We start from the raw sequence: 27,369 nt of genomic DNA on the forward strand, positions 1-27,369 counted from the left end.
AAAACCAACATCATTATCGTGTAGGCGTAAGTTACCCCTATCCGATAATGGTGTTGGTTTGAGTGGGTGGCCTTCGCTTTGTGAGTAAAGGGCTTTGGAACGGTTTGTTGGTTTGTTTACAAATGTTGATGGGCCCTTTTCTATTGTTGATCCAGAATTTACAATCGTTAAGGTATTAGTACACGAGACAAATATTTGTCTTAATTTGACAGATACATTAAATTAATGTAGTTTCGAATTGATTGTTGCTTATATATACCTTTTCCTCTACCAACACATACGTTAGGGCTAGATCTGCGTACCTTGTATAGAAAAGATTGGTTTACCACCGCGTCCATATTCTTTTCATTTGTGTGCGTGATATCTGCTGACATCTTTCGATTTTCATGTTTCATCACTTTTTCGCTCCTTTTCTTCGCGTTTGCAAGCCAACATGGATCCCAGAAATTTTCACAATGTACAGTGTTATTAATTTTGGTGCATTAATTCCGTAAATTCATTGTTTATGTTCAATAAAATTTATAGAAAAACTAACGCGACGTATTTAACAAGCTGTAGCTAAGTGAAAAAAGTGAATTAAGACGTGATAAACACTTAGATTTTGGTGAAAAGTGTATCTTAAAATCTGCGAGGTTAAAAGTGACGCTCGTCCCGTAAAACGCATAAAACTTGCTGAAAATGAGTTCCGACGAAGAGCAGGAAATAGTTTCACCGATGGCAAGAAAGCGCGGTCGTCCACCGAAAACCGACCAAGAGTCTTCCCCTCGGAAAGGCAAAAAGAATTCCGATGACGACATGGATGGTATCCACTATGCCTGCGATGTAAGACTAAATGCATCATCTACCTGCCACGGCCGCTGTTTAGGGAATTTCATAAAAACCGGAGTTACTCAGTGCTAACTGCTACAGTATCCCCGGATTTAATGAAGTTCCTATATAACAGTAAAAACGGCTCAGTTCACTTATGGTGGTAAGCTCCAATCGGTATTATCCTCGGATTAAATCCCGATCAATAATGTCAGGCAGCTTTCATGTCGACACCAGAGTTAATCAAAACGACTCAAAGCAAACATGTTGCAGATCATCCAAACAGGGTGTATAAAAGTTAATCCGAATTGGAGCTTACCACCATTAGCTCAGCGGTCGTGGGTACTGTCGAGGAGTTGGGCGACCAAATAATATGATTTATGTTCTATTGTTCACAGGTTTGTGATCAGGTTTTCCTCCACAAATCCAATTATTTGCGCCATTCGGAACGGCACGATCCACCGGGAGGCTTCGTTTGCTCCTTGTGTCAATATCCGTTCACTACCGAGTGGGACCGCAACAAGCACAAACGCGACGAGCACAGCGTCTTCCGGTGCCGCATCTGTCAGGCAGAGTTTCCCCTGGAGGCAGACTACAACGAACACATTCAGCAGGAACATGAGGGACGCGATTGCGAATATGATATGTGTCCCAAGTGCGGACAGCAGTTCAAATCAGCGTCGCAGTTGAAGTAAGTACGATGTAGAGCTAAAGTTCACTTCTGGTCGATTTACCTTCCCTGTACAAGGGATTGCTCGTTTTATATGATTACCGTAGCAACGTGTTTCGTTTCACTTCGTAAACCTCTTTGCAAGGATTACGTTTTGAATGCTTTGTTGATTGTTTTGTTTCACTTTTTGTTAAGCAAATTGACCATAAAGCAAAACCACAGACAAACGGACATAATTTATTTAATATTTTTCACTGTAAAACATCGTCGCTAAAACACGACCGCCATCTATTGAGAACACTGTGACGGGTAGTACGCTCAACGATTGTACGACATTTCACGGAAAATCATTTCGCCGAATCTCAATGCTCAATTCCATTTTAATTGTTGACTTACTTTTTATACGCTGAAGATTACGAGGATAGAACAACTCGAAAGCAATATAATAACTCGATTACTTTTTCAAAGGGACGTATCTGCTCTTGTAAATAATGCTCAATAATAATAAAATTTGATCTTCGATTTGGCCTAACTGATAGCTCGCCCACGCATGCTAACACTATCATCAGATAGGGAAAATTCGAAGGAATCGACGATCAATGCATTGTTCACAAAAGCAGATACGTCTCTTCGAAAAAGTAATCGAGAACTGATGTTTAAAACAAGGTTCAATTCTTCAATTATTTAAAATAAGGAAGGAAAACTCCCAGCGTTATTAATGAGATTTCGCATTAATCATTTCAAGCCAGAGGCTTATAAGTTTCCAAAAGTTCAGAATTACTGAAAAATTAGAAAGAACTGCTCATGTTTAAAACAAGGTAACTTATTCTAGATTTTTATTAAGATCAAATGCTAAAAAAATAGTTCTGCCAAATGGAACTTCACGAAATTTACGTCACCGAAAAGTACTTCGGCAAATCAGATTTCCGCTAAATGTCGTACAACCCGTTCAACAGATAGCGGTAGTGTGTAAACATCAAACACGGACGGAAAATTCAATTTCGTCACACTAACTAGGAAAAATTGTGATCAATGAACAACATACGAGAGTTGTGTCTGTTTGTCTGTGGCAAAACTACCCACAACAATAATTATTGGTTAGTAGGTATAATAAAATGTTTTAAAATATCGGATTGAGTGACACACCAGTTCGTGTAGTGTGATTGTTCTTTGGGGTCATTCGTCGAATAGAGGTAGACTGGAGGAAGGGTCCATTTAAACCCATGGATAGACGAAGTTGGTTAGCTTTTGGGGTAGCCATTTATGGTTTTCTATTTCCAACGGGACGATAACGATGAGCCACGGTCAGCGGACCTTAAGTACATCGGACTTGAACTGATCACCAATATACCTAAAACTGAAAAACGTTCATTCCCTTAAAAAGGAAAAAAATGTTTACGCAATTTGCTTTTGTGTTTATACTTGCACTCAATTTTGCACAAAACTGAAACTTAAGAGATGTTTCTTCGTAATCGCTCGGTTAGAGGTTTAGAAGGCCCAACCGTTTTTAAATGCGACATCTAAATATGGGTATGAAATTTGGAAATTTGCAACAAAACTTACTACCTTTTCTCGCGAACCTGACATCGCCTACGCAAATTACCAAGTACACCATCAGGTAGGGAATATACATATCCCTTAACGATTGTGTTGTTGGTTAGGTATGCGATCTTCGTTCGCTAGGAAAGGATCGCAGAAGATTTGTTTACAAAAGCTGAAGTGTGTTTTTCAGTTGTTTGTCTTGAATTAGCTCCTGAGAGCTCCTGAGTCGAAGTGTGGTGCACATCAATTACACTGGATTAAAAATAAATACTTGAAGTCCATATAGCAAGTCATTTAGAATTTAGAAAACTGTCCACTTTTTACTAACGGCGAGTATCATTTATATACAATAGTAGAAATGGTTTAACTATACCCTGTTACAAGCGTTCTTTAACCCTTTCCTTCCCATGGCAGCACAGGTGATCCACAACTTTTTGGTCCATCTCATGTTTGTCAATCTACCACTAAATAGTCAGTATTTATTTAAGCATCTCCGTGAAATAATTATTCTCGTCCATATGTATTATTGAGAATTCAATTGAGTAACTATTGCCAAACAATTAAAACACTATTGTTTTTATGCAAAACCTTTGTTTGTATTGGTTCTATCATTTTAGACTGTGTGGAATATCAATTGTTCTAGCAGAACCTTTTTTTTTCAAAAACACATTGTTGCATGTCAAAACAATGGAAAACCTTCTGGGAATGAAAGGGTTAACATAGTATGCATAGTGTTATGTCATTGACATTGTATTATGAAGTCAACATTGTCAGCCTCTTCATAATCATCATTCCGATACTTGAACACTAGTTTTTGCTGTTTATGGGCTTCGCTTTCGTTCCCTTTCTCTTCATCCTTCTGGTCGTCACATTTTTTTCACCAACTCTTCCTGGAGCATCTCTATCACTTCCTCTAATTTGTGATTATGAAAACATGCACAGGCGATAACCACAAGTCCAAGCACATTTTTTTTTTATCAATTTTGAATTAAAGCCGTTATTTAGTTTAGCTTCTTATGTTTACTGGAAGAGTACTAGGAAAGCCGGGAAAATACGGGATTTTATTTTCCGCACTAGAAACCATATTTACATAGGGAAAATATTGTGACTATGTTCTAAATTTGATTTTAAAGTAATTTGGCATATTGGAATCGATCAACATTTTTTTATTTTTTTTTTCTTTATTTAAGAGATTTTTAGCCTTAGGCTAGTTCATCTCTATCGATCAACATTGCTTATAGAACGGATAGCATAGTCCATCAATTTTCATCGTTGCCTTACCGTGAGATCAAGCTCGCTCTACATCGCTTCTTTTTATGCGCTTTATCGCGGCATTTGTAATGAAGCCATGTCTTGTTATATCAGCGAAAAATATGGTAATCCAAAAAGCATAACTGTAACTTGACTGGAAAAATAAAAATGGTACTGATAAGCGATTTGCTTGATGGGAGTGAAAAAAATCAAAAGCATTCACTATGAAATGAATGTTTCATCCATAGTGAACTTTGATGAATTTTAGTGTTTTTTTTTTCAGCCCTGGATGGACGAGTTCATTATTCATGAACATTTAGTGATTAGTAAACATTGCCCGCCGTTTGTGTCACTTTTTCTCGAGTGAGTGAACTCAAATCCATCGGTGCACTCGTCCATGGGACAAACTAACTTGATGTTGTTTTCACATTTCTCACGATCAGGTAAATAGTTTTATCACATAATATGAAAGTAGATGAAAAAATTATAGTGGATAGCGTTGTTATCTCAAAGTTGACGAAAATCTACACGCAGAGAAAATATGTTTGAACACAGCAATTTTCAGTATAGTTTCAACAAAAAAGTTGTATTATCTCCCGGCTTATAAAGTAATATCTTTGATTCAACAATAATCATGCTTTCGTTTCAACAATATTTATTGTTGAATTCAAAAGTGCGATGATACGACCGCGTAACAATATTTTTTTTAAAAGCAAAAATGATTTTTTGTGATACAACAATATCTGGTGTTTAAAAGGAATAGAGTCAATTTTTGGACCAAAAATGCTATTTTTCTTGGTTTAAATAAAAAATTATTTAGCCCAATAAATGAATATGGTTGTTTTTATAATTCGTGGTATTTTCTTGTTTTATTTTTTTAAATAAGTGAGAAATTATTTTGATGCGTATATTATGCCATTCTAAGTTACAGTGCCTAAAATATGTTCTTTCATCTACTTCATGCAAATTAACTGCAAAAGTATCTACTTTCCCAGCATTTGGAATGATTCTCTGCTCATTTGATATGAACACTTCGAATGATTGTAAATGCTCGTTAAATGTTTCATGATAAATACGATAACAGATGAAAATGAGCTCTTCAGTTCTAATCCTGATGATGTATTCTAGCCTATAGAGCATGATGCAATTATGATACCATACGTACACTGATAGGCAAAATAAAGTGCCCACCCCATCATTTTTTGAATTTCTCTCATTTATTTGGTTCAAATTAAAGTAAATACACTGTAGTATTTTTTATATCTTATTCTTTATATTCTTTTTAAGTTTCACTTATAGAATACCAGATAAAAAGAAGAGACTGACTCGAAGAAAAAAAAATCAAAATGGGTGTAAAAAAGAACAGTGACAAAAAAAAGTGCCCACTGCATTTTAACTCCAGAAAACATAAAATAAAGTAAAAGAATACCAGCCTAATAGTTAATGTGTCCTCCTTTGGCCTTCAGGACCAGCTGCAGGCGCTTCGGCATGCTCTCCACTAGATTCTTCAGGTGCTGTGGATCTAGTTCTTCCCAGGCGCGCTCCAGGGCTTCAAAATAGTTATTTTTATTGGTAACACCAGTTTTGTCAACCCTGGCATCGAGAATCGCCCACAAATTCTCGATGGGGTTGAGGTCCGGGCTTTGTGGAGGCCATTCCAGTGGTTTAATTCGACATGACCGGAAGAAAGACTTAGTCTTCTTGGCAGTATGCTTCGGATCGTTGTCCTGCTGGAATACGAATTTCTCCTCAAGGCCCGTCTGGATCAGCGAAACTTCCAGATTTTCCCGCAGGATGTCGATGTAGGAATCTGCCGTCATTATCCCGTCGATTTTCACCAGGCTTCCCACTCCACCCCACGAAAAGCACCCCCAGACCATCACATTTCCTCCTCCATGCTTCACCGTGCCTTGTATGTGGCGCTCCTGAAGCTCCTCACCCGATCTACACCACACACGAACCCGTCGCTTCCGGTTGAACAGTTCGAATTTTGATTCGTCCGTCCAGAGAACCGTTTTCCAGAACTCTAGGGGCTTATCAGCATGCTCCTTAGCAAACTTAAGCCGTTTGACTTTGTTTGCCTTGCTGATAAATGGGCGCTTCCGAGCAACTTTGCTGTTCAACCCCTGTGCTACGAGACGGCGACGAACAGTTCGACTGGAAACTGTTAGCTGAAGAGCCTCCTGGATCTCGCGGACAGTTACCTTCGGGTTCTTCTTCACTTCACGCATGATCTTGGTGTCCGTTCTCGCATCCGTTTTGCGCATCCTGCCTCTGCCAGGGCGATCCACCACTGATCCGAACGATTTCATTTTCTGCAGAATTTTCCCGACCGCTGTTTTGCTGATATTGTACTTCCTAGCGACAGACCGGTGCGATTCACCGTTTTGCACATCACGAACAACCAATTTTCGGATACACACGGGAATTGCTTTCGAAATCACTACGTCCTCCATTTTTTTCAACTGATTCAAATGCGATCACGTGTACAAATGCACCAGTTCCACCCGTTTGCTTCAATACATGTCAAACTTTCAAAACAAAAACAATCGAGGGGTTTTCCGATGGAAACTTATCGAAAACATACCGATTTTTGAAGTGGGCACTTTTTTTTGTCACTGTTTTCTTTTTCAATCCAAATTGATTTTCTTTTACTTCAAGTAAAACTTTATATTTTCAGTATTCCATAGGTGTAACTTTAAAAGAATAATAAAGGTAAGACATCGAAACAGACTACGGTGTGTTTATTTGAATTTGAACCAAATAAATGAGAGAAATTTCAAAAATGATGGGGTGGGCACTTTATTTTGCCTATCAGTGTAAAATATTGTACCTTTCGCGAAAACCGATCCTTTCTTGATTACGCTTTCAACATATTCAGCTGAACTTTCCATACTATACTCTCGTAACAAAAACTCATGCCCTGGTAATAGTGATCGTGAAGTAACTATAGACTCACTATAATCCAATACAGAAGGTATGAAAGCATTGTTTAGTAGATTGAAAGCAAATTTATATCCTGCTTTGATGCTGAGAGATTTGCATAAATTGATCTTATTATTGTTTACTCTACAGTACTGCTTTGCCTCCCTATGTTTGCCTTCTCCTCGCATTGCTCATTGATGGCGTGGTGTCCCTGAAGTTAACAAAGATGATGCATAATGAACAAGGTTGTGGTGTTTTGGTTTAAGAGTATCGCAAAACAGTTTTTGATATTGAGAATGATGAGCTTCTACCAATTGTCGTAACGTTTCAATTAAATAATGTGGTACCTCTCGCAACATGAGAATATGACTTATCACTTTTGGCTATGTTCAAATCTTTGATGTCGTTGGGTATGTTTGATGAATTTAAATCTCAAAAAACAAAAAGATTCTTAACGGCGCCGGTGGTGTAGTGGTAAGCGTGATTACCTCTCACCCCAGCAGGCCTGGGTTCAATCCCAGTCGGCGCCGCCGGGATGTTCTGAGGCATAACATCTCTGATCACGCCTTCCTTCGGATGGGAAGTAAAGCCGTTGGTCCCCGGTTCATGAGTTGATGGGTCGATAGGTAGGGTCCAGGTGTGGGAGCTGCCTTCCTGGCACGTCGGTAGCATTGGTGCTCAGCACGGAAAACAAGATCGACGGAAAAAACAAACCAAAGGAAAAAAAAAAAGATTCTTCTTTGTGTTTAGTTCTTCGAGAGTGAATAGCTTCTTTGTATTAATGAAGTAATTTAAGCAATGTGAAAGACCATAAACACAGACTCCCTCACAAAGGTCATGCATTAAATCGAAGTATATATTGTAGGCAACGTGGTAAGAAGGGATTCTATTAAAAATACTATCTTTTTTAATGCCCGTTAATGAAACATTATCTAGTTCTAAATCCCGTTCATAACTTTCTACGTTACGGAAAGTTTCTGGATATTCACGAATATCTGTTTCTCTTTGCTGACGGTTTCGTTTGCATACACGACAGTAAAAATTTGCTCGGGTAGATTCTACTAGATCTAAAATTCCAGATATTCCTAAGTTGTCACCGGTTATAAATCCAATCATAAAGTGAACTACAACAATTTTACCTTCATATGAAACTTCTATGCCTTCCTGCTCTAAGTGAATCAATGTATCTACGAGATTTCTGAAAAGTTCTTTGTTTTCGTATTGCTTTCGATCTTCCGTCAAAATATATCCTGCCACTAAAATATTAACTAACTTGGCTAGAACAAAAGCTGGCAAACATGGTATATAATAATATATAGCGCATATTGATGTTCTGGACGCATGTGGTGAAACTGTATCTGTGGTGATGAAGTCGTCAAAGAATAGATTCAGAGGAATCACGATTTTTGGTGATCCTTTTGTCCGTATTTTTCAGATGGAGCCATCTACCAGACTACGAATATATCCATCTTCGGATGGAGAAAGGTGATCCAAAATCATTTGAAGTACGTTGAGCGATTCCAAATACTTTCTCACTTGGAATTTTATGGGCATTAAAATACATAAAAAAAAACTTCTATGATGTGGTGCGATTAACACAGACAAATAGATACTTACCACAGATTGGATCATTACTCAATTGCTGTTGATTCTTGGAAACGCCGGCACGCAGTTCGTTGTTTATGATGAATTCTCTAGGAACTGCATACAAATCTAAACTTTTCAACGCTTGGATTAGTTTATATTCCGTCTCTACACCACCAAAAATGTCAAACATTTATTTGAAAATCCTACTGCTTTCAGTTGTAATAAAACCAACTGCTTCCATCGTTGCAACCACCTCTTTGAATGGTTGAAGCATATTCGTGCGTACATCATTTTGGATGTCAAAAACAGTTTTCCGTGGTAACGTATTCATATTGAGCCACTTAAGGTTAAAGCTAATGCTTAAATTCTTCATCTGATGTGTCAAATCGTTAAAATTTATCGTGTTATCTATTTTCTCTTCATGGTTGTTTTTTGTTTCAAGTTCATCTTTATTTTCCTGCTTATTTTTGACATTTTGTTTTTTCTCAACGGTTATCATGTCACTTTCGGAACAAAATTGTGGAACTTCGTTTAGATTTCTGCTCTCGTGGGTGGAGTTTATGTTCCTCCAGCTGGCTGTATCCTCATAGTGCTTTTTGAAATGTCGAAAGAACGATGCTCGTACATTGTAATTTCGCATGCAGCCGCTATAATTGCAGCTATAAGTTGATATCGAATTATGCATTCGATTCAGATGCTCGTAAAGTATGTTGATTGAGCTAGTCTTCCAGGAGCACCCCTTTACTATGCAATGGATCATTTTGATGACAGCTTTAGTCGTATGGCAGAGCACAACGATTCAACACTGGCGTCCTGTTTAACAGGGTCAATTTCGAATAGGTACGATGATAACAAGTTCCAAACTACTGCTGGCTGCGGCGGGAAATTGATATCATACGCCTTGTAGATCTTGATGCATACGTCCAACGCTTTCAAAAAGATTGGCAGCTTATATGACACGACGTTGTTCCACACTGTAAAGCTGGTGGGATATCTCCAATCCGGCCCGTGAACTATAATAAACGGAGTAGACGAAATGCCCCTATCCCGGCATCCTTTAAACAAGCGAGACAATGTTGATTCTAAGTCCGACAGTTGTTTCACATGAATCGCAACTCCGTTCTGCGCTTCGCTGTACGATGGCTTCCAAATCTTTTTACCGATACACTTAACATGTGTACGAGGAAGAATGTGAGCCAGCAGAGGCACGATTACATAATTCCTGGCATCTGAAACACAAGTAAACAAACAATCAGTTTTATATTCAGCAGTCTGTATCATGTTAATGCTTACCTTCTGAAATATCATCAGCATTTAAGCATGCAAGGAGGGACTTGCCATTAGCATCTGCCACTTCAACCTGCAAGATATCTTGAGTAGCTGCAGCGAACCCGATCCAACGGTCGAATAAGATTTCTTCCTTCCCGGAAAACTTCTGCTGGAAACCTATCTGAACAAGCTGATAGCCACGGTGGTTCCTGAGTGTGGGATATTCAGCAAGTATCGAAGCGCACGTTCGGTTTTCTGTTTTTGTTATTTCGATCAGTCGCCACGGACTAGATCGCTTCCACTTGACTTTAAGTTCCTCCCATTCGTCTTGGTTATGTTCCATGGTACTCTTATGGTACTCTGCAGCTGAGAAATATAATGTAAAAATTCATATTAGGTAAAGAAAGCCTACATAAACACTTTGTTTTTTTTTATTATACTACCTTCTTCTTCGGAGACGTCAACGGAAGCTTTGCCGGATGTTTCAGAACTTTTTGATTCCTTTCGGTCCCGGTCGATTTCCCTGTAGTTTATGTTTCTATCGTACAAACGACCTTTTGCTTGTTTGCGAATTTTCTTCCTTTTACCTGTGCTGTCCGCGATAAACGTTGGTTGATACCAGGTTTCCTATGGAAAATAAGAAGAAAACAACACATAAATGAATTGTGAACTGGTTACACATGTAGTTACTGAATATAATCACTGACTGTTTACCTGTGGCTCACTGGGAAATAATTGCTTCAGTTCACAAGCTCTATCCAGTAGTTCCGACGATGACGGCTTAGAAAAACGGTTTTTGAACTCGTCAACAATGATGTGGGTGACACTTTTTTTTTGTCAGATCTGGAGAGGAATGCGGTTTTGCTGTACTTCCTTAGGATGGCTTGCCCTTTCGATGACGCGTTCAATAAGAAGGTGGCAGTACAGGCTTCTCGTGTCACTTGAGTCTCTTCAGAGGGCCGCGCGTTGTTGTCTCGGGTTACAGATGAATTGCAAGTAACGGGTTGTTCGCTGACTTTTGAAAGCCTCTGTAATGAAAGGGAATAACTAGTTAGTTGCAATAAACAAGAATAATTTGATGATAATTTACCTGTGCCTCCCTCCAAGAGTCCAATTCATGAATGAATCTGGTTCGCTCTGCAAGAAAAGGCGAAGGAAGGAGTTCCTCAATTTCCTTCCTCTGTATAATTTTCAATGTTTCGATGGTGTAACAACTAACTGCAATAATAATGTTAGGATACCGTAACTGAATAAAAAAAGGATACTACCAACCGAGAAACGCTTCAATAACTCGTTCGGACATTCCATAACTATATAATAAATGTATCAACTCGATTTCTTCAACCAACACCTTTTCTACATCCAGTTCTTCAATAATTATTGAATTATCGGAACCGGAACACATTTTGATACGCAAAACTTTACTGGCACTTGAACAAAATGGCGAATGACGGGTTCGGTTTCTAGCTTCTCCACACTGAACAAAAAAATATAATTCAATCAACAATCATGGTATCTGAATTAATTTTATGTTGCCCTTGAAGTAAACCATGCGTTTTGTTAAATTAACAATTTTGATGCTTTGGAAATTTGAGCAAGAAAACTAAAAATAATATTGTTGTTTAAAAATAAAATTAAAGATGTTTGAACAAAAATAGCACACTGAAACAATAATAAAGCGATCGTTGACCACTACAATATTATTTTTTGTTTTAAACCATCAAAAATTATCTGCGTGTATATGGGACTGATATGCGTTACACGTGAAATATCAATCGGATGCATTTCAAATGAATCGGGCGTGACTAGATACTACATAATCAGTACGTTTGGCATATTAAAACAATATAATTCGTTGCTCTGGTGCAAGACGTAACAACAAGATAAGATGCATCATAGAGTTGAAAGTTGGAAATACGCCATGTAAGAAGACACGTTTTGATGATTTGAAGTGATATTTTCTTCTACTTCTTTTACCCAAGTGAGTAAATGTTACTCACTTTTTGTAAAATTGGCCGATTTTCAAAATGAGTAAGATTTGATTTGTTATTCTATAAAATGAGAAAACCTCTGATGTATTCTGTTAGTAAAATAAAAGAAGGACATAAGTTTTCATGTATAGCCTAATAGTACGTTGATATCATGTAATATAAGCTATTTTGATATCAAATGCCATATATGTATATGATTTTCGGTGAAAATTTGTCTTATATGCTCATTGCTATTTAATATTTTACTATATAGTTATTTAGCATAATTACGATCCTCAACTTGGACTTTTTGGTGACATGTTGTATGTTGTTCACCGTATTCACAGCATGAATGTCGTCACACGGAATAAATTTCAATCTCAGGAACGCCTTGAAGATTCCCATAAAATATAGCTCATATTGCCCAAGAAGCTGAGATGCAGCTTCAACAAACTCTTGGATTTTAGTTTCGGGAACAGAAACATCGCAACGCAACTGTTAACGGTTCCGGCTAGTTGTTCGACATTTATGGAACTTAAAAAAACATTTTTATTAGAAATTTTAGAACAATCTGGTTACAAGACAGCTTCAAGGTTGCAAAGACTCATGTCAGCTAAAACAATGTTTTTCTAAATTATGAAATAATTAGATGCCATGATCAAATTTTGAATTGGTAGGATACAAGAAGAGGTTGCAAAGAATGTGTTTGACATATTAAACCTGTTTATTTCACTTCATGAGAGTCACAATCAGCGATTTTTCACAAACTCACTCACTCACTCACTCACTCAGCGATCAGCAAATCGCTGATTGTGACTCATAGAAAGCAAAATTTACAGGTTTTATGTTTCCAACGCATACTTTGTAACCTCTTCTTGTAAGTTACAAGTAAAACATGCCATCATACCATCTTTTGGTTTTATTATTTCGAAAAACATTATTTTAGCTGAAATGAGTCTTTGCAACCTTGGACAGCTTCAGCTTCAAGCATGCGAGCCAGGTGCGATGGTTTCTACTCCCACATAAACATTTTCTTCTTTTCCCCCTTCCGATTCCGGAGGATGATTCTTTATTATGTGCCGGTTTAATGTTTTGAACCGGGTGTATAAACACCTACATTCGGAGCATTTGAAAGGAAAATCAGCAGCATGGCAGGTATTTAAATTATAAATATATGTTGATAGTAGGATTTCAGTTCTCCCACATATCCTGGAACAAATATTTGACAACCAGCGAAAACCTTGTAAAGATTTAATGAAAGCGCGTTTATGTTTAAATGTTTAATTTTCTTTACCTTTCAATTTGCGGAACGAATCCGAATCCACCACTGCAGCGCTCCATTCTTTCTGATATCAATTTCTTTGAATTCAAATTTTGAAAAAGGAAATCTATACTGAATTTGTTTAATTGTTTATTTTTGTCACCAAGTATTTGACAGAAGCACGGTGAGTCTGGGTGGGGCCTCCCTCAGCTCAGTCGGTAAAGGCGCAGCTACAAAGCAAGACCATGCTGGAGGTGGCTGGGTTCGATTCCCGGGCCGCTCTAGGTATTTTTCGGGTTGAAAAATGTCTCGACTTCCCTGGGCATAGAAGTATGATTGGACTTGCCACACAATTATACCAATGCAAAAATGGTACAGGCATCGAAAGCTCTCAATTAATAACTGTGGAAGTGCATGTAGAACACTAAGTTGAGAGCACGCAATAAGCTAATATGCGATATGCAATAAGCTTGAAATGCAAAGAAGAAGAAGAAGAAGAACGGTGAGTAACATTTATACTGCATTACTCAGAAGTGAGTAAACATTGATTTTAGTCAAACAGAGTAGTAGGTACTCACTTTGCTAAATCAATGCTACTCACTTTTTGACATTTGACACAAAAATACCAAACTGAGTAGAAGTTACTCACTTTTGAATAACATTGTACGAGCGTGTACCTTTAGGCAGCTACCAATCTAGCCTAGCTCTTCTATTTAAATTTTGAGCATGATTCGGTAAAGTTTCTGAGAATATTAATGTAGGCAAATAAAACGCTTCTTTCTTGTTGCTGTAGTTCAAGAAACGGCCCTTAATCCTCAGCTTGCACATCCTCCCGTGATCGGCCGCCAACCGGTTCCCAGCTTGTTGGTGGTGCCACAGCTCTGGTAGAAAGGAGCCGCTCAAGCTAATATTATATCATCTTTATGGATGTTCACTGCACTTCATAATTTAAGTTATATTTATGCAAAAGAAACAACAACAACAAACAATTTAGTGAAATCGTTTAGTTGATGTGACTGGATTCAAAAATGTACAAAATTGGTTGATTGGTTGAGTATATCGCCCCTATAGCAAACCAACGTCCCCTATACCTCGCTTACCCCAAGTCTACAACAAGATCTTCATACTGGGACGATGGACCGTGTTTTACCAGAAATCACTTTATGTGTGAGCTGTAGAAAAATAGTGGTTCAAACTAAGAAATTTCAGACGGGATCATACACATTATGAAAATAATGAACTTATAAAATTAACATTAGTTATTTGTGGAATAGTGGACAGTTTTCTAAATATAACTTGCTGTACGGATATGTTTTTGATACAGTGTATTTTGGTCATGCTCGCACTTGTTTTCAGAGTTCACGTCGAGTCCAAGTGTGGCACAGAGAAGAAATACAAATGCAGCGAGTGTAGCGCTTTGCACCTGACTCAAGCCATGCTGAACACCCACATGATCGAGCATGTGGGTAAACAGAGTCACCAGTGCGACTATTGTGGTTCCAGTTTCACCAACAAGGATCAACTCAACGTGCACGTGAGAATGCACATCGACCCGAAACCCTACAAGTGTAATGTATGTATTTCTAAATAGGTGTTTTTTTTTTTTGTAAAACATTTTTAATAGATGTTTTTTTTTAAGAAATGCGATAAAGCGTTCGTTCGCAGAGATAGTTTGATCACCCATTTCTTGACCCATTCTGGTACAAAGCCCTACAGCTGCAGCTACTGCGACGATCGTTTCTCCTGTATCGGTAAGATGTTACTGATGAGTTCGTTAGTTTTTAAATTTGTAACGTTTGTCATCTTTTCTTCTAGGGAATCTACTTAAACATCGACGAGCTCGTCCGGATACGTGTGGATTACCGCAACACTGCGTATCCAAGAAACCTGTTCCACGACCAAGCATCACCAAATGTGAGTTTCTTTATATTTTGAAATTCAATCTACTATACGTTAGTCTACTTTTCAGCAATGTCAAGTCTTACCGATCGTCCTGTGTACAACAATAAGGTGGTACAAAGCTTAGAATCACAAAAAGTGGGTAAAACTAAATCTTCTGACGCCAGCCGAGATAATAAGCCAGTGATCATCAAGAAGCCTCTGGGACAAAAGTCAACTGTTTCATCAGTTAAATCACCGAAAGATAAGAAAGCAAATAATTCAAAAATTCAGGTGGCTGTAAAACGTGAACGCAAGCAGTCGGAATCTCAACAAAAAATGGTCGTATTCAAAGTTGTAAAGTCTGATTGTGAGATGAATGGCGACGATTCAAACCAATCAACAGAGGTGATAGGGTTTTTTTTTTGTCTCTGCATTTTGACCTACTATCTATTTATTTTTTTATAGCCAAATGTTGTTGAAATTTGCGAAGTCAAAATCGAGGAAGATGGAAGCATCAGTGAGCGAAAACAGGGAAATGATAGTGACATCGAGGATGAGTCTCAAGAAATTTTGTTCGAGTCGGTTATCGAACCCGATGGCACTGTGCATTTTTCTGCTGACGAGAAACAAGCAGTCGAGATTGATGGAATCAGTGACGAAGAGGTATATCCGGACCAAGATGATTCAGAAGATTACCAACCTCCGAAATATGACGCTAAAGGAATTAGACGCACGTTCACGGAGAAACCTCCGGTAATAACCGATATAAGAAGCCGCGGTCGGATTAAAAAAGAAAAGCCAATAAAACCGATATCGGAGAATATGTAAGAAGCAATTTAACCTGTTATCTCGTGACACATTTCATTGTTTAAAATATTTTCAGAATCGTGTTGGATTTGGAAGCGCAGCAACGTGAAATAGACGAACAGCGTAGTGTTTTCGAGTTAAACGTGCACAATATTTCGGTGGACTGTTATCGCTGTGTTCATTGTCCGATGCAGTATGTCAGTCCGTTCATGGTAGGACGACATTTGGAGAATGATCATGGTATTGTACTAAGAGAGTTACTCAAAACTCTAAGATATGATCGAGAGTATACTGGAGAAAGAAAATACGCATGCCGGTACTGTAGTCGCATGTATGTCAATGAAAGAGCACTCGAAAAACACGTGCTATTGCATGGCCCTGATGGTAAACTTATGCACAAGTGCACATGCTGCCCAAAGCACTTTGCGACACCAGATGAAGTCCGTCGTCATGCAATCGATGATCATGCCGGTTATTTGCAGTGCCAAATTTGTGGTAAAGTTTTTCCGAAACATTGTACACTTAGAAAACATATGAGGCAGATTCATGAAGGACAACAGAATCGTAAACAATATCACTACGTTTGCCCTAAGTGTGGAAAATCTTACTCTTCTCGAGGATCGGTTTCTGATCACGAGCGATCGCAGTGCGGCAAGAATCCTATCTATCAATGCGACATTTGTGAGAAAAGTTTTCACACCGCTTCGTCACTAAAGATCCACTACACTGTCCACAGCAACGAGCTACCATTTTCATGTCAATACTGTGGAAAAGGCTTCCGATCAAGAGGACAGGTAAAGGTGCACGAGCGTCAACATACGGGCGAGAAACCTTTCCAATGTGAATATTGTCCAAAAGCATTTGGCCACCGCGAATCGCTACATACTCATCGTTCTTCTCACACGGGAATCAAACGCTACATGTGCTCCGGATGTGGTCAAAGATTCGCTTGCGTTTCCAACCTGCAATGTCACCGACGCTCTCACAAAGATACATGTGGAATGGTACCGAAGGTTTCCCGAGTCACGGGTCCGGACGGCTATCACGAGCTGCCAGAAGGCTATGTGCTGCCGTTCCCAAAGTTTTTCGTATCGGATGATAATGAAATACCTGTTTCAGATTAAAATTGAGGAAACTTAAAGTAAAGCTACATAAAACATAAAATTATAGAGAGCCATTTTTAGACTACACGGAAATAAAAAACAATCCAAAATTAAGTTCATTTCACTCATATCCTATGTTCCGTGCGATTAATCCACACCGAGAGAACAGCTGCTGCTGCCTGTTGTATAGGCAACAGTGGAAAAGACACTCGATAGTATCCCACTTGTGCACCAATATAGTTTTCTAGGAACTTAATACTTTTTTAATAGATGTTGCTACTTTTTACACTGCTCCCCTTCCCCGCGTGCAAAAATCTATAAATTTGAAAGAAAAAAAAAGTATGGACCGTGCACACTTGTACAGTGAATACTCCCCCTCCACTGTGAGCCTAAGGTACACCGATTTCACTATTCAATATTATCCTATGTATGATTTGACTGATTTTTATTTTTAAGTGTAATTGGTCGAAAGATGCCGTAATGGCTTTGTTCATGGCAAGGTCAACAAAACAGCATGCTTTATATAAAAATAAGCATGCCAGACAGTAGGTCTGAGAGCCTACTAAGATTTTGTTTAGCGCTTCAGAGAGGTTCGGAGATGTACTAAGAAATTTGTTGAGCCTCAGGGTAGATCGTAGATCTTGAACTACAAAACTTCAGAAAATTTGACATACATTGACAAGAAATTCGCAGAGCTTCAGACAAGTCCTAAAATCTACAGTAAAATGTAAAAAATTTCGCAGAAGTTTGGAGATCTACTGAAAAATTATTGAACATCAGAAAAGTTCGTAGTTATTCAAAACAAAGCTACAGAACATTCAAAAAAAAAAAAAAAATTACAGAGCTTCTGAAAAAATCACATGAATGATTACCATGGATCTTCAGTTAAATTTAAAGGCCTTCAAGAAAGTGTGCAGATTTTCTGATACGTTTTTAAAATCTCAGAAATTGTAATGAATCTTTAGTGAAATTTGCCGAACTTTAGGGAAGTTCGACGATTTTTCAAAAAAAAAAATATTCATACGATTTCAGAGAAACTTGTAAATCTTGAGAGAAATATTTAAAACCTCATATGTTTTTAGATAAATTTTGAGAACCTTAGGTAATTTCGAAGATCTTAAGATGAATTTTCAGATCTTCAGGGTAGCCCGAGAGTATACAGATGAATTTACATAACTTCAAAGATGTTTTCAGATGAGAAATTTATAGAGCCTCAAGGTAATTCTTCAAACTTGAGAATAGAACTACGGAGCTTCAGACAACTTTACAGAACTCTTAAAGGTATTTGCAGAACTTCAGAAGATTAGAATTAAATGAAATCTGCAGACCTTCAAGGAATTTTGCAGATCTTCAGAGACATTCAGTGGTTCAGACAGCTTCACAGTTTCAAGAAAATTTAAGATCTTCAGAAAATTCATGAAATTTCAGAAAAATACTTCAATTTCAAAAACATATCTAAGCCATGTACGAAAGTCCACGATTTTGCAAAACTCCATGGAAGTTGGAAATAGATAGATCTGAAGAACTTCAGAGAAGTCCGCAGACCTTAAGGAAAGTCTGTAGAACTTCAGGAAGTTCATACATTTTTAGAAAAAATTGCATAACTTCAGCAAAACTCACAGAACTTCGGGAAAGTTCGCCGATCTTTAGAAGTATTTACACAATTTCAGAGAAATTCGTAAATCTTCAGAGACATTTTTAAAACCTCAGCGAAGTTCAAATATGTTCAGATAATTCGTAGAGCTTTGGAAGATTTCAAATAATTTCAGTTAAATCTGCAAAACTTTAATGAAGTCCAATAATTCACAAATAAATTTACAGAACTTAAGAGAAGTTCGAAGATCTACTGAGAAACTTATTGAACTTCAGGACAGTTCGTAGATCTTCAGAGCAGAAATACAGTACTTCAGAAAATTTAACAGAATTTTAATGAAATTTTTGAAACTTCAGAAAAGTTCAGATGGTAGATCGTTAATCTACTGAAATTTTTTCAGAATTTGATTGAGGTTCTCGGATTTAGAGAGAAATTTACAGATCATGAAAACCAACAGATAAAATTACAGAACTTTCGAGAAGTTCGTAGATTATTAGAAATTTAGTGAACATCAGAAATAATTGTTGATATTTAAGCATCTTCAATCTGCATAGATTCAGGAACTTTGTAGATTTTTAGAGAAATTTGCAGAACTTCTGAAGGACGCACCAAACTTCAAAGAAATCTGCAGAACTACCTCAGGAAATTTTGTTGATCTTTAAAGATGTTTTACCAGAGAACAGAAACTAAATTTCAGGGACTTCCGAAGGTCTTCAGAGAATTTTTATTAGGACCTTTTTCGGCTTCATATTGGCGTTGACGACTCTGTAGCTCTTTACTCCTATGAGAAAATCCATAAGCAGACTGTGCGTGAAACATGGCGGACTTTGTACTATCCTTTCATTACACCGAAAGGTCCCATAAGAAACTGTTTATATTTGCTGGAAGAGCAAATTTTTCGACGGTGCCGTCAACACCAATTGCAGTTCTTGAAAGACAAGATAAGCCAGATCCCTGCCGGTGTTCCTCCAGAGCAACTATTTCCTACTCTACAAAGTTCACCTTCTCCTCATTTTATTTAAAATAATAAAAGTAAAAACGCCTGCCGAAGCTAGAGCAATTTTCCGATAGTTCATTATAGAAGTATTTACTTTGGATTCCTGATACAGTTTTGTTTAGAAATCTAAATTGACAGTTCTTTCGACATGTGCAAGTAGTGTAAACACCAGCAAACAGGGGGGTTTGACAAAATGTGTCGAAAGTAAAATCGAGCAGATTTTTCATTTGTCAAAATTAGACCAAGAAATCAGATCCCTAATAAACGGGTACCATGCACAAACGATATCATAGATGGTATGACAATACCACATAAAGTTGGGATGATATCCCGAATTGGTGGTTAGGCGCTTCTTATGGTTATTGTTTATGCGGGATAGTCTTAATAGACCTTTAGTAGGGAAGTAGACAGGAATTAGATCAAAACCCCATTCACAATAAATTCTTTTTGTTGGTTTGTATGAAATTCGATCGAATTATTTTTTCTCAGTGTATGGTTTCCATACACTGAAACAAAGACCATAGTTAGGAATACTATTTTGCAGAAAACACTTATTTTCAATATAACTACGCTTAATGCCGTTAAATCTACCATAATTTCAGTATAGTTGACTAAAAATATAATCAAATTTACTACCATTCTGTCAAAACTACTATGCTTACTCAAACGGCATAGTAGTTTTGATAGAAAAAATAGTAAAATTAAATGAATTTCGTTTCTGCACAAATCTATTGGTGGGAGTATTTAATTTAAACCACCAATATAGTATTTTTGCCAATAGATTTTGTTTCTGTGTAGCATTCTTATGCAAATTACAGGTCAAGTATTTTTTTAAATTATTATTATTGAGATTTTTAGCAGTAATGAATTCCATACGAAACGCTTCTACATGTCATACGAGGCTGCAATAAACTTTATTAGTTGATCTTCACGGTGTTTCGCAGAAACCCATTAATGGGTATAAAAACACCCATTTCTGCTAAAAGTGCCCCTCCTCATTAAATGGGTAAACTATGGTTTACTCATTAATGGGTAAATGGGTGGTCTGTCAATAAATGGGTGTTTTTTTTACCCATTTTCTTAAATTGTGTTTACCGTAAAATGGATGAAAAAATACCCATTTTTTCAAAAGGAGAACGCAAGCGCTTGGTTCTTTGTCTTTGTTGTTATAAAAAACTTTCTAATACATTGAAAATAAATGCAGGTGTTCCGATCAAATTTTATTACACGAAATATTATGATACAATATGGTGTATGAAATTGTATTTACTCATCCGTAAGCCTCTCCTACGTTCCGGATTCTAATCTTTTCCGGAGATCTCCCATTTTCGCTAAAAAGCTGCGGACAGTAACTATTTGCATTCCCAATGAATCGGTGACAGAAATGAGACGATAAAATTTCAAAGTGTTTTTTCACCCATTAGTGGGTAAAAAATATACCCATTATTCAACCGTGAACTGATTCTTTAAATGGATATTTTTTCACCCATTTTATTATTTCAAAATTCCCCCATTTTTTGACAGCTGCATACATGGTTTGAAAATGGGTATTATTTTTACCCATTAATGGGTTTTCACGAAACACCGTGTTGTGTGAAAAAAAAAAATCATAAGTCGTTTGTATGAAACGCTCGTATCATGTGAACGATATGGCATAGTAGATACAAATAAAGGGCGAACACGAAATTATTGCGACACCGAAAATGTCATGCCAATTTTCTTATAATGTTTAGAATCAAACCAAAATTTTAGGGTATTTTTATACATATATTTACTTCAAAAATCAAAAGAAAAGTTAATCGATGGAGCCTTGAGTGTAAAATTGAACGCATTTTCGCTTGATGCCCTCCATCAAAGTCTTCAGTGTCATCCGGTACCAGTTTCTCAGTTTTTTTTTCCATTTTCTTAACATGTCCTTCTCGTCTTTGACTGTCTTCTTGCTCTTCCGAAGTTCCCGCTTCATTATTGCCCAGTACTGCTCCACCGGGCGCAGCTCCGGACAGTTTGGCGGATTCATGTCCTTTGGAACAAAATGGACAGAATTGGCCTCATACCACTCCAGGACACTTTTAGAATAGTGGCATGATGCCAAATCTGGCCAAAATAGCGGAGCTTCGTCGTGCTGCTGCAAGAACGGCAAAAGGCGCTCCTCGAGGCACTCAGATTTGTAGATCTCGCCATTTGATTTACTGTGCCCTTTGTCACGAAAGGCTCACTCCTCAGTCCGCAAGAGCAGATGGCCTGCCAAATGAGATATTTGGAGGCGAACTTCGACATTTTCTTCTTCTTAAATTTGTCGTCCACATCGAACTTGCTCTTGCCAGTGAAAAACTCTAACCCCGGAATTTGCTTAAAATCGGCTTTTATATACGTTTCGTCGTCCATCACACAGCAGCCATATTTTGTCAGCATCTTCTCGTAGAGCTTCCGTGCCCGAGTTTTAGCCGTCGATTGTTGCCGCTCATCGCGGTTTGGGAAGTTCTGTACCTTGTATGTATGTAGTCCAGCTCTCTTCTTTGCATTCTGGACGTAGCTCTGCGACATGCCGATCTTTTTAGCCAAATCACGGCTTCAGACGTTGGGATTTGCTTTAATCATCCGCTTCACCTTTCCCTCCGTCTTTTTGTTCTCCGGTCCCGGTTTTCTTCCAGCTCCTTTGCCGTGGTCCAACGTCAACCGCTCCTGGAACCGCTTCAACACTCTGGAGACGGTTGAATGGTGAATGTTCAACATTTTTCCCAACTGCCGGTGCGACAGGTCAGGAAATTCCAGGTGTTTGGAAAGAATTTGTTCTCTCAACTCGCGTTGGTTCACCTCCATTTTCGTTGAATCGAAAAACACGACTTCGAGTTTGGCAGCATGTACACAATACACATCAATGAGAAAGTGTGCAACATTTGGTTGATTTTTACCCAATGGTAAAAAAGTTATGCCCTGTTGAATGTGTCGCAATAATTTCGTGTTCGCCCTTTAGCGTATCCCAAAGTTCTGGTGGGCTGAATTCAAATATAATAAAAACGCTAAATTCATTATAAAACGTATCGGTTTCATCTGGAAGTACGATTTGATTTCGGCGTGGATTGTGGACTGGTGAGTTAACTATGAAGTACTCCACAGAATCTGTCTAATATCATATTCCAGACAATCCGCAATTCCGCAATAGGTCACGGGCACAACTTAGTTGAAATTGGAGCCTGTGGCATCAATAGACAAAGATTGTAGTCTCAGCGCGAGTAAAATGTTCAAGTAACTATATAAGTGCTTTGAATTGTAACACAAATTTATATTAAGAACATCGTTGATATTCATAGAATCAATATTAATTTATGTATGGCTAATTTTGTTCAATGAAAATAAAACAAACAATACGTATTCAAAGTGTTTTTTATGTTACTTCATACGCGAAGTTAACGATTTTCAGAGTTGGTTGGAAATGCTAACATGAAGCTTTAGTGTGATGATTTATTAGCTAGAGAATGATCTTTAGAAGAGGGTAGGTGGATAGTTCCGTTAGAGTACGGCAGTATGAAAATTGAATAGAAGTTGAAAATGAGCGAAGGGCCATTAAAGCGACAGTTTACAAGATAGACGCACATTTTTGCCTAGCCCGTACGATGTACGCGGGGACTTGAAGTATGTCTCCAAGTCCACAGGCAAAAATGTGCGTCCCTCCTGTTGCTCATAAACTGACTGCGGCTGTGGAATAGTTCTAGCGACGTTTTCATCACTACCTAAAGCCCCACGTTCTCTGTTCTCTAGCTAATAAATCATCACACTAAAGCTTCATGTTAGCATTTCCAACCAACCCCAAACAATACGTAGTTAAGTGGGTTTAAATCTTTAAATGTATTTAATTTACTAGCAATAAACGAACATCTGACGCACAGGTTTATTCACAATGAAGCTCATGATCATTTCAATGAACCACTTCATTCGAGCAGTTAAAATAACGTTTACTACCACTCGAACTTTGAAATAAAACATTATTTTGAGATTTTTTCTTCTAGAACCTCGAGAAAAGTAGCCAACATTTGTGCGTTTCATAAAAAAATAGAAATTAGTTCGTCCAGTTTTGTGAAATCGCTGGTAGAAAGTCACGCCAAAACTGCTTGACAAAGTGGTCAATTGCATTTCGTATTCCGCGCGTTTACAATTCATACGAATATAATGTAAATTTTATACTCATTACGAATCATTTTCATATGACATCTCTATGAAATCAATGTTATTTTATTGAAAAAATCATAAATAATAACAGGTTTGCGTTCCTTTTGCCATCGAATGGAATACAAAATAATTTCTTTTGGTTAAATTCCATAAGCATTTCGTATGAAATTCGTTCGAGTTATTTCCTCACACTGAGGCAAATAGACCTAAGAATTTCATAAGGCTCGACTTATGAACAACATATATTAATTTCATAAACGTGACTTATGAATGATGTTCGGGTAACATGAGGTAGCTCTTATACGCCTTTAACCATTCCATTTTCTCAAGCGTTGAAAGACGAGTGGTCAACACACGTACTCCCTAACCTCAAGGTCCATTTTCCGATTCCAGTCTGATCAGATTAATTATTTTTTTGTCAACATTATTTTTCGTAAGGCACATCAATGAAATTCACACTGATTTCTTATGGCTAAAATTCATAAGTGTTTCTTATAGAATTCTAACGTTCTTTTGCCTGGGTGCAGTGTGGTAAATAACTAAAGCCTCTAAATATATTTATGATAGTTACCGTGGTTATCAAATGTGCGGATGTTGTACATGGATAAAGAAGTAAATTTTGCAGGCGATTCATTCCATCAACTGAAGGGAAGTATATAAAATGCTTCTTTATCAAATAAAAGAAAATATGCAACATATTATATTAATCCATGTTATTAGTATTTTCCGGAAGTTATTAAGCGTCGCCCTTTCCCTATAGTACATCAAATTTAAACTTTTAACTCTTACGCTTGATTTGCAGAGTTCACATCGAGTCCAATTGTGGCACAGAAAAGAAACACAAGTGCAGCGAGTGTAACTCGTTGTACCTGACTCAAGCATCGCTGAATGCCCACATCATCAAACATGTGGGGGAAAAGAGACACTTGTGCGACTACTGTGGCGCCAGCTTCCTCAACAAGGGTCAACTCAAAGTGCACGAAAGAATGCATACCGGAGAAAAACCCTACAAGTGCAATGTAAGTTTTTAGAAAGGTAGGTATTTTATTGTCGAACATAATTCATAGATTTTACCACATTACAGCAATGCGATAAAGCATTTGCCCACAGGGAAAGTTTGATAACTCATTCTACGACCCATTCTGGCATCAAGCCTTATTACTGCAGCTTCTGTGAAAGTCGCTTCTCCTGTATCGGTAAGTTGACAACGTGGTTGACAGATTTAAAATGTGCGCGGTTAATGAAAACGACCCAAATTTGAGTTTAGTTTACTTATAATCGCCAAAAGTGCAGGAAATCAGCGATGAGTAAATTTGCCTCATGGTTTTAATATATACTGAGTGAATTCAATCTTTACTTTTCTCATATTCGGGAAGTTTTTCCTGGACAAACCGCTGAGTGATTTATGAGTTAAATAAACTCAAATTTGGGTCGTTCTCATGCGCCGTGCGTTATTTTTATCATCATTATTATTATGTATAGGCAATCTTCTCAAACACCGACGAGCCCGTCCGGATACCTGTGGATTACCGCAACATTGTTTGACCAATAAGATTGTCGCACGACCAAACATAAAAAGTAAGTCATTTGTTTTTTTTTATACTTCAACCAGCATTTTTTTCTATGCCCTTTATATTTTCCAGCGATGCCTAATCTTACTGATCGTTCCGTGTACACCAGTAAAGTAGTGCAACGCTCGGGACCGTCTAGACCTCGTAAACCCAAAGTCACCGATGACAGCGTAGACGTGAAGTCATTGGATACCAAGAAGCCTCTAAGACGAGTGCCAACGAAATCAAAAAAGCCCGTTGTAGAGGATGTGGACAGTGATTCGTCAGAGGAATCACCGGACGAGATGAAACCAAATATATCAGCGATAAATGTCCAAGCTCAAGAACTCAAAGAGTCGGAATCTCATCAAAAATTGGTCGATTTAAAAGTTGAACATGATGATGATGAGATGCATGATGATAAAAGCATTTCGAAGGTCGAGTATGTGGAGGTAAGACATTGACTTTAAATGCCCATGTAATGTTTCTCGTTTTAAAATCCCATTGATTCTTTAGCAACTCGATAACATTGAAGTTGTTGAGATTAAAATCGAGGAGGATGACATTTTCATCGAAGAAGATGCCTATAATATGGTGGAAGATGTCTCACAAGAAATTTTGTACGAGACCGTTATAGAACCAGAGGAAATTGTAGGTTTTCCAGAAGAGCCTGATGAAGAGAGTGACGACGAAGAGATTCACGACGAACAGATTCACGACGAAGATGACTCACCGGATTATCAACCTCAGCCGCATTATGACGGAAAAGGAATAAGACGTACATTCTCAAAGAAACCTCCGGTAATAACCGAAAAAAGACGCCGTGGTCGACCGAGAAAAATTTCACAGCCGAAACCGGAATCGGAGAACATGTAAGATGAATTTTAATGTTACGAATGAAACCCCTATTTGATTCTTTGAAACCTTTTCAGAATTGTGTTGGACCTGCAAGAGCGGCAGCGTGAGTTGGACGCACAGCGTTCTATTTTCGAAGAAAATGTTTACACCCTTAGTGTAGACTGTTATCGTTGTGCCCACTGCCCCATGCAGTATAGCAGTTCATACCTGGCCGGACGACATTTGGAGAAAGATCATCAAATTGTACTGAAAGAGTTGCTTAAAACACTTCAGTACGATAGAGTGTTCACTCGAGAGAGGAAATATCTATGCCGGTACTGCGAACGTCCATATGCAAACGAAAAGGCTCTCGAGAAACACGCGCTGCTTCATGGACCGGATGGAAAACTTCTTCACAAATGCTCTTGCTGTACAACTCACTTCGAGACAGAAGAAGAGGCCCGTCAACACGCTATGGAAGTGCATCGCGATCGATTGCAGTGCCTAATGTGTGACAAATTGTTCAAGGAACCTGAATCACTCGCTGGACACGTAAAGCTGTACCACAAAGGTCAGAGATATACGAAGAAATCGTATTACGTTTGTCCAAAGTGTGGCAAAGCTTTCTCCTCTCGAACGGCAGTTTCTGATCACGAGCGATCCCAATGCGGTAAGAATCCGTTCTATCAATGTGAGATGTGCCAGAAATGCTTCCACAGCGCTCCGTCACTGAAGAACCATTACACTTTGCACACTAACGAGCTCCCATTTTCCTGTCAATACTGTGGAAAAGCCTATCGAACGAAAGGTCAGGTGAAGGTTCATGAGCGACAACATACGGGCGAGAAACCTTTCCACTGTGACTTTTGTCCGAAGGCGTTTGCTCATCGCGAATCGTTGCAAACGCACCGTTCCACGCACACGGGAGTTAAACGCTTCATGTGCTCCGGATGTGGGCAAAGATTCACTTGTGTGTCCAACTTGCAAGCTCATAAGCGCTCTCATAAAGATACATGCGGAACGGTCCCGAATGTTTCCCGAGTCACAGGATCGGACGGCTATCACGAACTGCCAGACGATTATGTACTCCCATACCCTAAGTGTGAGGTCGTAGAATAGACGCGAACTATGTAGTTTTAGCTTTGATAAAA

General features: G+C 38.2%; 1 protein-coding gene and 1 pseudogene across 1 annotated transcript; one reads left to right on the forward strand and one right to left on the reverse strand.

Annotated features, from left to right (window-relative positions):
- Positions 1-394: 394 nt before the first annotated feature.
- On the forward strand, positions 395-27,369 carry LOC135697038 (uncharacterized). Its single transcript, XM_065216610.1, has 15 exons — positions 395-822; positions 1,206-1,498; positions 14,639-14,855; positions 14,922-15,033; positions 15,098-15,196; positions 15,252-15,568; positions 15,629-15,987; positions 16,047-17,082; positions 24,330-24,352; positions 24,634-24,850; positions 24,916-25,027; positions 25,314-25,409; positions 25,475-25,833; positions 25,898-26,253; positions 26,314-27,369. Exons 1-15 carry the CDS (start codon positions 679-681, stop codon positions 27,335-27,337), a joined length of 4,764 nt encoding a protein of 1,587 aa, XP_065072682.1. The 5' UTR covers positions 395-678; the 3' UTR covers positions 27,338-27,369.
- LOC135697043 (uncharacterized) lies at positions 9,259-11,720 on the reverse strand (annotated as a pseudogene).

Source organism: Ochlerotatus camptorhynchus, unplaced genomic scaffold (assembly GCF_037179485.1).
Source record: "Ochlerotatus camptorhynchus isolate MF236.1 unplaced genomic scaffold, CSIRO-AGI_Acam_v1.1 ptg000065l, whole genome shotgun sequence".
Lineage (NCBI taxonomy): Eukaryota > Metazoa > Arthropoda > Insecta > Diptera > Culicidae > Ochlerotatus > Ochlerotatus camptorhynchus.